At 46.6% G+C, this 14,909-nt stretch overlaps 1 protein-coding gene across 1 annotated transcript; it reads left to right on the forward strand.

Annotated features, from left to right (window-relative positions):
- Window positions 1–1,102: 1,102 nt before the first annotated feature.
- Window positions 1,103–3,137, forward strand: TACSTD2 (tumor associated calcium signal transducer 2). Its single transcript, XM_006048270.4, has one exon. It carries the CDS (start codon window positions 1,446–1,448, stop codon window positions 2,403–2,405), a length of 960 nt encoding a protein of 319 aa, XP_006048332.3. The 5' UTR covers window positions 1,103–1,445; the 3' UTR covers window positions 2,406–3,137.
- The last annotated feature ends 11,772 nt before the right edge of the window (window positions 3,138–14,909 follow it).

Below are 14,909 nucleotides of genomic sequence, written 5' to 3' on the forward strand. Positions count from 1 at the left end.
GATTTGTTCTTTTAGAATCAAATTATACAAGGAACTCCTTATAGTCTTGCTGGTTCTTTGAAAGAATGTGTTCCTTTTCATCTCCCTATATTGACTACGTGCATAAATATTCCCAGTTTGTGGTGTTTAAATAAGAGGGGGGGAAAGTGTTTAACAGAACTTCTAATATCCTGGCCACCAGGACACTTGGGTTTTAACTGTGATATGGTAACAGACCTGTTTCTAAACCTTCCTTCAGATTCGGCACCACTATTTCCATAAGCACTTATTTAAGGTCTCAGAACAGCCAGGCAGAGTTGCAAAGGCATTTCCAAGGAATCTGAGGAAACTGTTGGCCCGGCAACTTTAAATTCTCTAAGCCTCGAGAATCCCAGGAACGGGGGAGCCTGGTGGGCTGCCGTCTATGGGGTCGCACAGAGTCGGACACGACTGAAGTGACTTAGCATAGCATATAGCAAGCCTCACCTACACCACCTATGGAATGGGTCTGATAGACAGTGAATACCTGTCAGGACCTGACGTGAGGATGAGATAATGTTTGTGTACTGTAAACTATATGCTGCTGCTAAGTCGCTTCAGTCGTGTCCGACTCTGTGCGACCCCATAGACGGCAGCCCACCAGGCTCCCCCGTCCCTGGGATTCTCCAGGCAAGAACACTGGAGTGGGTTGCAAACTATATACATCCATGCTATTAAGGGAACTGTAAGACTTAAGGGGTTCGACCCCTGGGTGGGGAAGAACCCATGGAGGAGGGCATGGCAACCCACTCCAGTATTCTTGTCTGGAGAATCCCACGGACAGAAGAGCCTGGTGGGCTCCAGTCTACAGAGTTGCAAAGAGTAGGACGCGACTGAAGCGACTTAGCACGCAAGCAAGGGACTGAGAAAAGAAGCGAGAAAGTGAAAGAACTTAAAGGAGGGACAAGGGCTGGAACAAAACCTGAGTCCCACGCCGTCCTTCTCAGTACAATTTCTGAGAACTCCAGCCCGGGAGAGCAACCCGGACGCCCAAGGTTCTGGGCTGGAGGCCGCGCCTAGGGCGGGTCCCTTCTCGGGCGGGGCCGCGCGGGCCGGGGGCGGTACTCCGCCCCCCTCCCCCCACCCCGCCCCCAGCTGAGTATCGGTTTTCCTTTCCCAGGCTTTCGGTCCAGAGGAGACGGGACAGCCTCCGCCTCCCTGATCCTATCACGGGAGGCGCAGGCCCGGCTGAGCCTTTAGTGAGAAGGGGACTAGAGCCCGGGAAGGGGCGGGCGGGGTATCTGTCACCCAAATACCAGCGGGTGAGTCGGCGGCCAAACCAGCCCGGCAGGTCCGGCGAAGTATAAGAGCTGGAGGGAGCGGCGGGCGGCAGACGCCTGGATACCGTCCCACACGCCGGAGCCGGAGCCCTGCGGAGTCTCCAGTCCTCGCCAGCCCGCGCCGGGTTCTCGCTCCTCCGCCCCACCATGGCCCGGGGCCCGGGCCTCGCGCTGCCGTCGCCGTGGCTCCTGATGCTGGCGGCGGTGATCGGCCACGCGGCCGCGCAGAACCAGTGCGTGTGTCCCACCAACAAGATGACCGTGTGCGACGAGCGCGACCCGAGCGGCCGCTGCCAGTGCCGCGTGCTCGGCTCGAACCAGGCGGTCAACTGTTCCACGCTCACGTCCAAGTGCCTGCTGCTCAAGGCGCGCATGAGCGCCTCCCACAGCGGCCGCGCGCTGGTGCGGCCGAGCGAGCACGCGATCGTGGACAACGACGGCCTGTACGATCCGGACTGCGACCAGCAGGGGCGCTTCAAGGCGCGCCAGTGCAACCAGACGTCGGTGTGCTGGTGCGTGAACTCGGTGGGCGTGCGCCGCACCGACAAGGGCGACCTGAGCCTGAAGTGCGACGAGGTGGTGCGCACCTACCACATCCTTATTGACCTGCGCCACCGCCTGGACGCCCCCGCCTTCAACCACTCGGACCTGGACGCTGAGCTGCGGCAGCTCTTCCAGCAGCGCTATCTGCTGCAGCCCAAGTTCGTGAGTGCTGTGCACTACGAGCACCCCACCATCCAGATCGAGCTGCGCCAGAACTCGTCGCAGAAGGTCGCCGGCGAGGTGGACATCGGCGACGCCGCGTACTACTTCGAGAGAGACGTCAAGGGCGAGTCGCTGTTCCTAGGCCCCCGCGACCTCAACTTGCGCGTGGGCGGACAGCCCCTGGTCCTGGAGCAGATGCTCATCTACTACCTGGACGAGAAGCCCCCCCAGTTCTCCATGAAGCGCCTCACCAGCGGCCTCATCGCCGTCATCGTGGTGGTCGTGGTGGCGGTGGTCGCCGGCGTGGCCGTCCTGGTGATCACCAATCGCAGAAAGTCGGGAAAGTACAAGAAGGTGGAGATCAAGGAACTGGGGGAGATAAGACAGAAACCGAGCTTGTAGGTACCGGCGGGGCTGGGGTGGGGTAGGGTATCCTATTTGAGCAAGGTTCCAAACCCAAGTGAGTCAGTCACCTTCTTGATTCTTGGCCCCCCTCAGGAGACATTTCTCCTCTCACATTCCTGCCTCCCCCCACCGCCACCATATTTAATAGATCCTGTTCTCAGGGTTACCTCGCTGTCTGACTTCTGTCCTGAAGAAAGCATTTCTAAAATTCCTTCCCTTTCGGTCCAACCAGAAACCTGACTCCAAGAGTTAAGGGAAGTTTGGCATAGGGTTATGTATAAGAATCAAGTGTCTGTGTGACAACCCAGCCTGGTTTACAAATGCGGAAATCCATGCTGAAGGCTTAAACGCTTTTAGCTGGGAAACAGCTGCTGTCTTGGGTTTAAGTTATTTCATTAGCTCCACTTGTCTCGTGGCCTTCCTGATGAGGAGTTCGCTAATTGGGCCCATGCTGTATCTTTATTTCCCAACGTTTGTATTACTGACCACACATGCTTGTCACGGGGAAAGAAGCCTGTCTGAGCTGCCTGCACATTTTAGATGTCTTTATTTGAGGGCAGACTTTGGCCCAGAAACTCAGCATCTGTTCCTCAACTTGCCCTTATTACAGCTGATAATAGTAATGTTTCTTTTGTAAAATGTTTGTACATAGGTTGTCTTTGATAATGCTGTTGTGATTTTTTTTTAAAACATGAATTTAATAAAATATGGAAAAGGCACAAACCAAAAGATGGAATTTGTGAAAACTTGCTCCAGATTTAATATGATTTGGGACTGCTCTAATTTCCTATGACTCAGATTTCTTATTTCAAATTCTAACACTTCTTAGCAGGATGGGCCTTTTCCCATAGCCACTCTGGTGTTTCTGAGATCCCTGAGCTGGCAAGTGTAAACACAGGTGTTTCTAAATAAGGTTGTTTGGAAACCAACTGCTTGAGGGTAGGTCTGAGGGAACCGCCTAGAACCAGCCAGTGTTGTCAGGAAAGGGGACCAGCCTAAGGTTATCACCAAGTGAGAATTCTCCCCTGGAGAAGAAAACTCTACCTTTGTCTCTGAGTTAAATGAATTTCCCACATGGGCACAGCCAGTCTGTAGCGGGCTCGTGCTTTGGCTGTGTGTGTGCATGTGCCCACGTAGTCTGTTTTCCTAAGATTTTACTAGTAAGGTGCTTTAAAAACTTCATTTTAGCTGCAAAAAATCTTGTCTCACATTTATCTTCTTGTTTTTACTCATTCACGCTTATTTATGTGAAGCAGGGTGTGTTAGAAGGTCACAGTGGGGTAGCCTAGTGGTAAACAAGTTACTGCAGTTCCTGGGAGTTGCTGCAACCACGGGCATGTACGAGGATGGAGTGGTACATCCAAATAGCTAGGTCCAGGACCTCAGTTTCTTCCCCGGACTACATCTCACATTCCTCCTCTGATTTGCACTCTGGTCTATGCCTGCCCCTCAAGAATGAAGCACCAGTAAGATTTGGGGTGAGAGAGCTCTAAGCTGCTGCCTGGGCAGCTTGGCGCCGTGACGGGTGTGTGTTGAAAGAATGATACCTTATGGTCCCCAGAGTCTCTTCAGCCTGCAAGCACTCCTGCTAAGGGAAGGCTTCAAACATCCTTTCAGGTGAAAATAGGGCTTAAAAAGCAGAGAAGGCTGAAGTAGGCTGGCTGTGGAAAGGACAGCTGACGTGCCTGAGGTTAGAATGAGAACCTTAACAATGAGTGAAACAAGTCTCAGGCCAACTTCCCACCCCTCACCCACCCTCCCCACCCCTACTCCCCCCATCACTGAAATACCTTAGCTAAAGAAACCTTGGCAATCACCTCTATCCTAACCTCTCATCTTACGGATGAAAGGGTGAGTGACTTCTCAAGATTAATGTTTCGGTGACCCAGCTGAAACTAGACAGATTCTTGATTCCTCATCCAGTATTCTTTTCACTGCATCACACTGCCATTGTTTCAAGAGTCACTTCAGAAAACTATCACTTGACTGCCCAGAAAGTAAACAGATTAAGGATTGAGTGGGCGGCTGAACAAAGGAAAAAGTTCTGAGCAACCCCATTCTTCATCAGAATGTGGCTTTTGAATAATTTCTAAATGTCTGCATTAATTCTGGGCTGAGTCATTGATTGCACTTTATTTACAGTTTGTAAAGCACTTTCACTTGTATCATCTCTGAGGCGCTGGGTTACTGACAATCAAGCGTTGACAAACCTGGGTTCAAATCCTGCTTTACTGGGCAATAAGTCACTTAACTCGCCAGTTTCCTCATCTGCTGAAAACTACAAATCTCTATTATAAAAATTAAATGTTTCAACATTTAATTTTTATAATAGAGATTTGTAGTTTTCAGCAGATGAAGAAACTGTAAAATATCATGTATGAAATGAGTTGCCAGTCCAGGTTCGAAGCACGGTACTGGATGCTTGGGGCTGGTGTACTGGGACGACCCAGAGGGATGGAATGGGGAGGGAGGAGGGAGGAGGGTTCAGGATGGGGAACACATGTATACCTGTGGCGGATTCATTTTGATATTTGGCAAAACTAATACAATTATGTAAAGTTTAAAAAATAAAATAAAAAAATTAAATGAAGGTAATTGATAGGAATGCCTAGAACTTGGTGTTCAATTTTTCCCTCTCTTATAGATTAGGTCCCTCGTAGCTCAGTTGGTAAAGATTCTGCCTACAAACGATTCCTGGGTTGGGAAGATACTCTGGAGAAGGAAATGGCAACCCACTCCAGTATTCTTGCCTGGAGAACCCCACGGACAGAGGAGCCTGGCAGGCTACAGTCCATGGGGTCACAAGAGTCGGGCACAACTTAGCGACTAAACCACGATGGATTATGTTCATTTCACATGTCAGAAAACTGAGGTCCACAGAGGCTGAGGCTGAGTGACTCATGATCACACATCCTCCATGTACCAAAGCCAGAATGTAGAACCCTTGTTTCAGCTTTCTAGCCCAGGTTTCTACCCCAGGCACCAAACAGGTTCCATGCCTGTGTGCTCAGTCGCTGTCATGTCTGACTCTTGGCGACCCCATGGACCGCAGCCCACCAGGCTCTTCTGTCCATGGGATTTTCCAGGCAAGAATACCAGAGTGGATTGCCATTTCCTCCTCCAGGGGATCTTTCCCACCCATGGATCGAAGCCAGGTCTCCTGTGTCTCCTGCATTGCAGGTGGATTCTCTACCCACTAAGCCACTTGGGAAGCTCCAGCAGGTTGAGACATCTTTCCTATTCACTTCTTCCAAGGAAGAGCTCCTCATACTCTGTTCTGTACTCAGCTCACTTCTGTTAGTCACAGAACTATACTGTCCAGAATTGGCTCTCTCCAGGGGTTTAGCCACCACCAGATTCCTCCTCCCCACCCCCCTTCCCCAATTTAACATTTACTATTTTGAGCTCTGGCCTGGGGCTGCTTTTGACAGGAATGTGAAGAGCAGGTAGGATTCACCTTGCAGGTCACAACTTGTCTTCTGAGCCCTACAGGAGGTTTCATTTAATTTTCTTGTTTTGGTCACCAGGGCTGTCTCCACTCTCGCTATTTCCTTAATTGGAGCAATTTTTTTGGACCCGCCTCATGGCTTGTGAGATCTTAGCTCCCCAACCAAGGATTGAACCCATGCCCTCAGCAGTGAGAGCATGGAGTCCTAACCACCTGGACCACCTGGAAATTCCAAGAGCAATTCTTTAAATCACATACTTTTTACCTGCTTACGTACTTTTGGCGTCACCGTTTTTCAAATAGAATCACAACGTCAGAGCTGGAAAGAGGATCATTTAGTCCAAGAGTCCATTTTCTGGATGAAGAAACTGAGGCCCAGAGAGGAGAATGGGTTTACCCAAGTCTTGCAGATAGTGGCTGAGCTGCCCTACAGTTCCAATACCCTGACTTCTGTGTTGTCTAATGTCTGTTCCACTTGTCTCCCTAGTCTCCTCTTTATTTTCACTATCATTTCTGTTCTTAAATTGTTGTGCGTTTCCTTTAGTTTCTTAATATCACTTAAATGGGAGCGATACTTTGGTTGAGTATAAAATGTGTGGGTTTTGAATTTACCTGGCCTTTCTTTCTTGTTTGTAAAACAAGTGAGTCTTGTCTACTATGCTTGGTTTTAAAGATTAGACATAAGAAAAGATTGAGTACATATTTAGTAAATGGTCAGTCTTGATAGAATGACAGAAAGACCCCTCAAGATCCAAATAACTAACTAGTCACGGTTGAACCCTCTCCAATGCAATGCAAACAGCACTTTCAGCCTACTTCCCTAAAGGGACTTCTCTGTCCATAGGCGTTTGCTCTCAGGGAGATGAGAGCAAACTTTGAGGTTACCTGTTTATAGAGGTGAAGTCACAGTCTGCCTGGTTTGTATGAAATGGCTGCCAAAGCTGAGTGAGATACGTGAGAAAGAAATAAATGCTTTTGTTTTTAAATTATGTCATTGTTGGGTCTCTGTAAGAGTCTTTTATTTTAGCATAATCTTTTACCCAAACAAGTATTGATGGCCATATTATTATTCCTGTAACAGACAAAGGAAAAAAAAAAAGACACCGAAAGTTAAATTACTTGCCTGTAGTCACACATCTAATATAAGTGGCATATCTGAGCTTAGAGCCCAGGCAATGCTGCTGCTGCTGCTGCTGCTAAGTCGCTTCAGTCGTGTCCGACTCCTAGCGACCCCATAGATGGCAGCCCACCAGGCTGCCCTGTCCTGGGATTCTCCGGGCAAGAATACTGGAGTGGGTTGCCATTTCCTTCTCCAATTCATGAAAGTGAAAAGTGAATGTGAAGTCGCTCAGTCGTGTCCAACTCCTAGCGACCCCATGGACTGCAGCCTACCAGGCTCCTCTGTCCATGGGATTTTCCAGGCAAGAGCACTGGAGTGGGTTGCCATTGCCTTCTCCCAGAGCCCAGGCACATTGGCTCTTAAGCCCAGGTTCTTAACCAATGTATTATACTGTCTCCTAGGATTTATAAATTTGCTAGCCAGAGTATACTAGCTTCTGTTACAACATATTACTGCAAATCTAGTGGGTTAAACAGTACACATTTATACATAGTTATTACCTTACAGTTCTCGAGATAAGAAGGCTAGAAAAGACACAGGTTTCATTAGGCTAAAATCAAGATATCTGCATGTTGCATTCCTTTCTGAGGGTGCCAGGGGAGATTTTGTTTTCTGCTCATTCAGTTTATTGGCAGGATTCAGTTCCTTTTCAGTTATGGGACCTAGATGTTTAATTTCTTCTCACAGGCTGTAAACGAAGTGCTTTCCCCGGTTTGTAGTGGCAGCCTATGTTTCTTACCTCATGCCCCACTTTCTTCAACTTCAAAACCAGTGATGGCAAGTAGAAACTTCACACTGAATCTTTCTCCATTGTCCCATCTTTTTACGAAAAATGTCTCACTTGTGAGGACCCACGTGATTAGGTCGGGTCACCCACATAGTCCAGGATAAGATTATCTTCCCTCAAGGCCTCTAACTTTAATCATATCTGCAAAGTCCCTTTTGCCATTAATGTAACATATCCACAAATCCTGGGGATTAATCTGTGGGCATCTTGACTGGGGAGGGCATTATTCTGTCTACCCCTCAGAGAATGCCCTGCTCCCCACAAATCCATGCTCTTAACCATTATACTCTACTGCCTATGTAAAATGTCAGGCCTGAGTGCAATTCTGTATTTTGTGATAAAAGAGCTCTTTCCCCCATGACCCTCTGCTTTGTCTCTTTTTGAACAAAGCCTTCACAAGGAGCAAAATGAACTCTTGGGAGAATTATTCCTGTATCACACATGGGGTCATGCAAGATGCCTAGCTCTGAATAGGCTCTCAAGAAGTGTGTGTTGAAATGAAACCATACCAACTACTGGCATTTATTGAACATGTATAATGTGCCAGACACTGTCCTACAACTTTACCCTGATTATCTCATCCATTTAACAACAATCCCATGAACAGAAGATATGTTCTGTTGTTCCTGTTTTACTGCTGAGGAAACCAAGGTATTAATAAGTGACTTGCCAGAAATCACATTGCTGGTAAGGAATACAGCTAGAATGTAAATCCAGGGCTACCTTCCCCAGAGTCTGTGCTTTTATCACTACGCTCTACAATACGACAGGGTAAAGAACCATGTTCCGTGCCAAAAAGAGATGATGCAAGTTGAGAAGCTTATTCTCAGGGACCCAGAGGGAATCCCCTGAAGGACCACTTGGGAATGTAACACATTTCTTTTACAATCAACAGCATACCCTGATGGGCATCTTCCAGTTGTAATTTCCCTCCTGGAGCCATTCTCTGTCATTGCTAAACACCATCGGTGGTGTCGTTACTGCTCTGTATGATGAACTCAAGGAATTACTGGAAGGGTGGGGATACGTACGGGATTTCATTCAGCATTAGGAATTCCACTGAGCTCAGGAGAACTGTGTCCCCTGATTCCACAGTAAGCTAAGATACCCTCAATGTCAGTGGAAACTCTCAGGTTCATGCTATACCAGGAGGGGACGGAGGGGAAGAGAAATGTCCCAGAGCAGCAGTCTGAACACTCAGCTTACCGACACATCGTGTCTTCTTGGACAGACAGGGCCAAGAGTCTCTTGACTAGATCAGTTTAACCTTTCAGTAGCCTTAGGTCCTTGTGGCTCCCACTCTGGAGCATCGCAGCCCCTTTGGGGTCCCACCACTCTCAACTCGCTGGTTGGTTGGTACTGTTGGAGGAAATGTTCCGATCACCCAAATAGTTTGATGGGAAGCACATTATCACGTGCTATCGAAACAGAGCTTGATACAGAAGGTGTCAGTTCAACTAGGTCAGCAAGGAAGCTTGATGTCTTGGTTCTCTCTTTTTAGCCGTGTGATCTTGAATCTGGTAGTTTACCTCCCTGGTCCTCACATTTACATCATCTAATGGATCTAATAATATCCAGTTACTCTGGTTCATAGCACTCTTGTCTTCTAATCTCACCTCAATGGGACTAAGGTAAGTGTGACCAAGAGGCTAGTTTGGCCAGTACTAGTCAAACTAGTACTAGGGAAGAGGTCTTGAGTAACTGTAAGTGTTACCTGGACGCCCTCCCAAATTGGACGACCTATGTCCTTAAGGATTCTGAAGTTTTATCATTCACTCATTCTCTCAAATTTTTTTTTGTTTCTCTTATTTTATGCCAGATATTGTACTAGCTTTTGGAGTATTTGATGCACTGAATAGACATGGTTTCTCTGGTGTTTGTTTTTTGCTTGACTGGCAACCCTGCAACCTTCTCAATGAGGAGACACACCCATTATTATGTGAGTCTTGGTGAGAGGCTAGGTGGTCCTGCTCCTGGCTGATGGAACATGCGTGTGTGACCTGGCTCAGTCAACTGAACTCTCCTGCCTGGGACATTGATCTAGAGGACAGGAAGCCATCCATCAGCCATCCATCACCTGATAAATTAGTCCCAGCAGCGTTAACTTTGCCAGCTGTACAACCTCTTTACAGATGTCAACTGTCCAGTAGCAGCATACCAGTGGGCCATACTGATTAGACTGTCCCATTGCTTGCCTCTGGCCGTATTCCTACTGCCCAGCCAACCTACTTCCTGACCATTTTCTGAATCTGGTTCTCCAGTCTTCCCACTGATTCTGTATATTTACCCCAAATCCTCCAATAAATTACTTTTATGCTTGAGTTTAGCCAGAATCAGTTTCTGTTGTTTACAACCAACAATCCAACTGGTAGAGTCCCTGACTTTGTATAACTGAAAGTCCAGAGGCCAAGACAGTCTTTAAGTATATGATCATAAAGGTAAGGGCACAATTGAAAAATGAGATAAGTGCTCTGAAGACAAACAGCACATATGGAAGTTCTGATTCTGCCTTAGAGGGAGTCACATCCTTAAGGAATTGATGCTTGATCTAAGAGTCAGGATATGGGTAGATGTTATTTATGCAGGGAAGGAAGGATTTTAGCAAAGGAAAGTAGCAGGTGGGAAGGTCCTGAAGCAGAGGGAATATGGCTTATCTGAGAACCTCAGAGTAGTCCGGCACCCTAGAATGTAGATAGCAAGGAGAAGGGTGGTGCTGCTTGAGGCTGGAGAAGCGGGCTGGGGACAGACTTGTTTAGTGGCTCACTTGTATCCAACTCTTCTGCAACCCCTTGGGCTATAGCCCGCCAGCTCCTCTGTCCAGGGGATTTCCCAGGCAAGAATACTGGAGTGGGTTGCCATTTCCTTCTCCAGGGGCTCTTCCTGACCCAGGGATGGAACTCATGTCTCCTGCATTGGGCGGCAGATTCTTCACCACTGGGGGAAGCTCCAAGGACACATTAAGAAAGGCCTTTCAAGTGAATATTTTGAACTTTGTGCAAATTAGTATAGGGCATGCCTCTGTACAGATAAGCAGAAACGGACCTCCTGTCTAGTTGGACTTGTAGTGAAGGGCTTGACAAATGGGTGAGTGGGGACCTTTGTATGAAGAAAAAGGGGCTCCCTTCTCCCTACTGACACCACCTTATCCCAACCCCATTCAAGAGTAGCAATTTTACAATATATTGTTGTTGTTCAGTTGCTCAGGCATGTCTCTTTGCAACCCCATGGAATGCAGCATGCCAGGCTTCCCTGTCCTTCACCATCTCCCAGAGTTTGCTCAAACTCATGTCCATTAAGTCAGTGGTACCATCCAACCATCTCATTCTCTGTCATCTCCTTTTCCTCCTGCTTTCAATCTTTTCCAGCATCAGGGTCTTTTCCAAGGAGCTGGCTCTTCTCATCAGGTAGCCAAAGAATTAGAGCTTCAGCTTCAGCATCAGTTCCTCCAATGAATATTCAGGATTGATTTCCTTTAGGATGGACTGGTTTGTTCTCCGTGCTGTCCAAGGAACTCTCAAGAGTCTTCTCCAACGCCACAGTTCAAAAGCATCGGTTCTTCATCACTCAGCTCTCTTTATGGTCCAACTCTCACATCCATACATAACTACTGGAAAAACCATAGCTTTGGCTAGGCAGACCTTTGTTGGCAAAGTAATGTCTCTGCTTTTTAATACACTGTCTAGGTTTGTCATAGCTTTTCTTTCAAGGAGGAAGAGTTTTTAAATTTCATGACTGCAGTCACTGTCCACAGTGATTTTGGAGCCCAGAAAACAGTCTGTCAGTTTCCCCATCTATTTGCCATGAAGTGAAGGGACTGGATGCCATGATCTTCATTTTTTGAATGTTGAGTTTTAAGCCAGGTTTTTCACTTTCCTCTTTCACCTTCATCAAGAGACTCTTTAGTTCCTCTTTGCTTTCTGCCATAAGGGTGGTGTCATCTGCATATTTAAGGTTTACAATATATACAAACATCAAATCATTATGTTGTATACCTGAAACCAACAGAAGATAGAAAAGCCCAGAAAGTAAACGTACATTTCAAACAAAAATAAGTAGGGTTCCATAAAAGTTTTGTTTCTACTGTATGTATGTGTATAGGTGGGTAGGAGAGTTGGCTGACAATGTAAATTGTATTTTGTCTTGTGGATTTCTTGTTCAAAAGAGTCTAAATCCTTTTATATAAAGCTTCTTAAATTCCTGTGCAAAGTAACACATGAGCTGCATTAGTAACACAGGACCATGTAGTTCATAATGTGTTCAATAAGCAATTCATTTAGTGAAAAAATATAAGTGTAGTAAAAATCATTGAACATACATATATACATGTACACACACACATACACACACACACATTTACACAGATGTGACATGGGCTGCCGTCCATGGGGTCGCACAGAATTGGACACGACTGAAGCGACTTAGCAGCAGTAGACATAATCTGATTTTGGGGAAAAAAATCACTCTGGCTGGAGTCTGGAGAATAGATTGAAAAGGAACAAGAGTAGAGGCAGGGAAACAGGAGAAGACCAGAATCTCAGGTGAGAGATAAAGGTAGTTTAGACTGAGAACAAGTGTAGAGGATAGTGATGGTGATGGAGAGGAATTAGTGTATTGGAGGGATACCCAGGGTCACAAAATCAGTAGGAGTTGGGGCTGGAGTCCACCTGGTGGTGAGGAAGTGGGAGGTGTCAACAACAGTTCTCTGGTTTCAGGCTTTCATGACTGGTTGGAGATACCATTACCCACGATAGAGGACTCAGGAAAGAGAATGTGTTTGGTGGGAGGAAAATAATGTGTGCTATTGGATATGTTGAGTTCAGCCAGGAGTTGGATACAGATGTCTGACATATTATGTATGGGCAGCAGATGGGGATTTGGGAGAAGCTGGCATATAGGTTTTGGGAAGCACTAGTATGTAGGTACAGAGAAGGCAATGGCACCCCACTCCAGTGCTCTTGCCTGGAAAATCCCATGGATGGAGGAGCCTGGTGGGCTGCACTCCATGGGGTCGCTAAGAGTCGGACACGACTGAGTGACTTCACTTTCACTTTTCACTTTCATGCATTGGAGAAGGAAATGGCAACCCACTCCAGTGTTCTTGCCTGGAGAATCCCAGGGACGGGGGAGCCTGGTGGGCTTCCGTCTATGGGGTCGCACAGAGTCGGACACGACTGAAGCGACTTAGCAGCAGCAGCAGCAGCAGTATGTAGGTAGGACAAAAATCTATAATCACAGATGTAAGTGGCTAGAGGAAAGTGATAAATGGAAAAGGGGAGAGAACTAGTTCCAGGCCTCTGAAGACTTCAGCACTTCAGGACATGAAAGAGGAGGATGAGCTGGCAAAGGAACCAAGAATGGTCAAAACCAGGCATGGAGATAAAAGGACCAGCCCAGTTTGGCCTCAGGAGATGAGACCGAGTCAGAAGGTCGTGGCTACTGAACAGATGGTTGAGGGGAGCATTGGTGGGAGCAAAAGCCCAGATCAAGAGAGACCTGAGTGTCTGACACTTACAGTTTTTGTCCACCAGCTGCCTGGTCTTTGGGGACAGCTATATGGAAAAAAGGAGAGGTTTTGAGTAGACAGTTCAAGAGACTAATCTGTGAGCTGCTTGGAGGGACCCAGGAGGCTGAGATTGCCAAATGCAGCTTCTGGTAAAGTTCCTTTTCAGCATATGATCTTGGACCAAATCGCTTAAACTTCCTGAGCTTGATTTCCTTACTTGTAGAAGGGCTTCCCAGGTGGCTCAATGGTAAAGAATCCTCCTGTAATGCAGGAGACCTGAGTTTGATCCCTGGGTTGGGAAGATCCTCTGGAGAAGGGAAAGGCAACCCACCCTAGTATCCTGGCCTGGAGAATTCTACGGACTGTATAGTCCATGAGGTCACAAAGAGTCAGACATGACTGAGCGACTTTCACTTCACTTCACCCCTTGGCCTTGGCGTAGCACGTACACAGAATAATTTTACAAGAGGGCCTGTTTTCAGTAAAAAAAAAAAAAAAAAAAAAGACAAAGGTCTCGAATAGACAATTCTGGAAGAGAAACTAGAAATGATAATAAACATGTTTTAAAAATATTGCTAGGACTTCACTGGTGGTGAAGATAAAATGGAGGAAGTCCTGTTCAGGCTTCAGAAGCAGGAGAGCAGAACTTTGAACTTGCTTCTGACCTGCTTGGACACAGCCCAGATTCTGTGCCTGCCCGCAAGCACAGCTAGGCAGGCGACACTTTAGATAAGAGAGAAATGGAGTGTGTCTTGGAATTCTTGAGCCCCTGGAGGCCTAGCCAACCCCCCAGGATCTAGTGAAATCCTTTGACTTAAAAGGTGAAAAAAAACGGCATTGTAAAAATGTTACAGGAAAACCAGAGCTGCATTTTTGCACGCAAAATCCTTGGGTCAGGAAGATTCCCTGGAGAAGGGCATGGCAACCCACTCCAGTATTCTTGCCTAGAAAATCCTATGGACAGAGGAGCCTGGCAGGCTATAGTTCATGAGGTCACAGGGCCAGACACGACTGAAGTGACTTAGCATGCATGCACAAAGGTTTACATATAAGACATGTTCCCTGCAGCAATTTTATAATAACAAAAAGCTGAAAATAATCTAAATATCCAAAAACAAAGGGACGGTTATACACATCCACAACTCCGAGATCCAATGTGTTTCAGAATCTTTGAATTTTCAAAAAATAATTTTGTGCATATACTATTTAGCATTCTCAATAAGGTCTGGAGCAACATCATCAACACATCCAGATTTCTGCCATGAAACTTACTAATAGCCACACTAATTGGTATAAATAGACCATAAATAGCTATAGGCCACTTCTGGTCATTGGTCATCAAATGAGTTGGCACTAAATTTTCAAAAGTTTTCAGAGCATTCTGAATTTGTGGATAAGGGATTGGGGATCTGTATAAATTATGGTATAATCTTTTAGGACTTTTTAATATGAAGAAATGATTACAATATATTGTTAGCTGAAGGAGCAAGGGAGGGAGAGAGTACCAAAGTGACACAGTGGCCCCCCTCCACTTTAAAAGAGAAAAATGGGAACAAATTTGTTCATTTAAATGCAAAATTGGCTGTTTTAAATCCAAACTGACCATAGTTGCTTTTGTTTTCCTCTTTTTTCTTTCTGTTTTT

The sequence above is a fragment of the Bubalus bubalis genome, chromosome 6 (assembly GCF_019923935.1).
Source record: "Bubalus bubalis isolate 160015118507 breed Murrah chromosome 6, NDDB_SH_1, whole genome shotgun sequence".
NCBI classification, from domain to species: domain Eukaryota; kingdom Metazoa; phylum Chordata; class Mammalia; order Artiodactyla; family Bovidae; genus Bubalus; species Bubalus bubalis.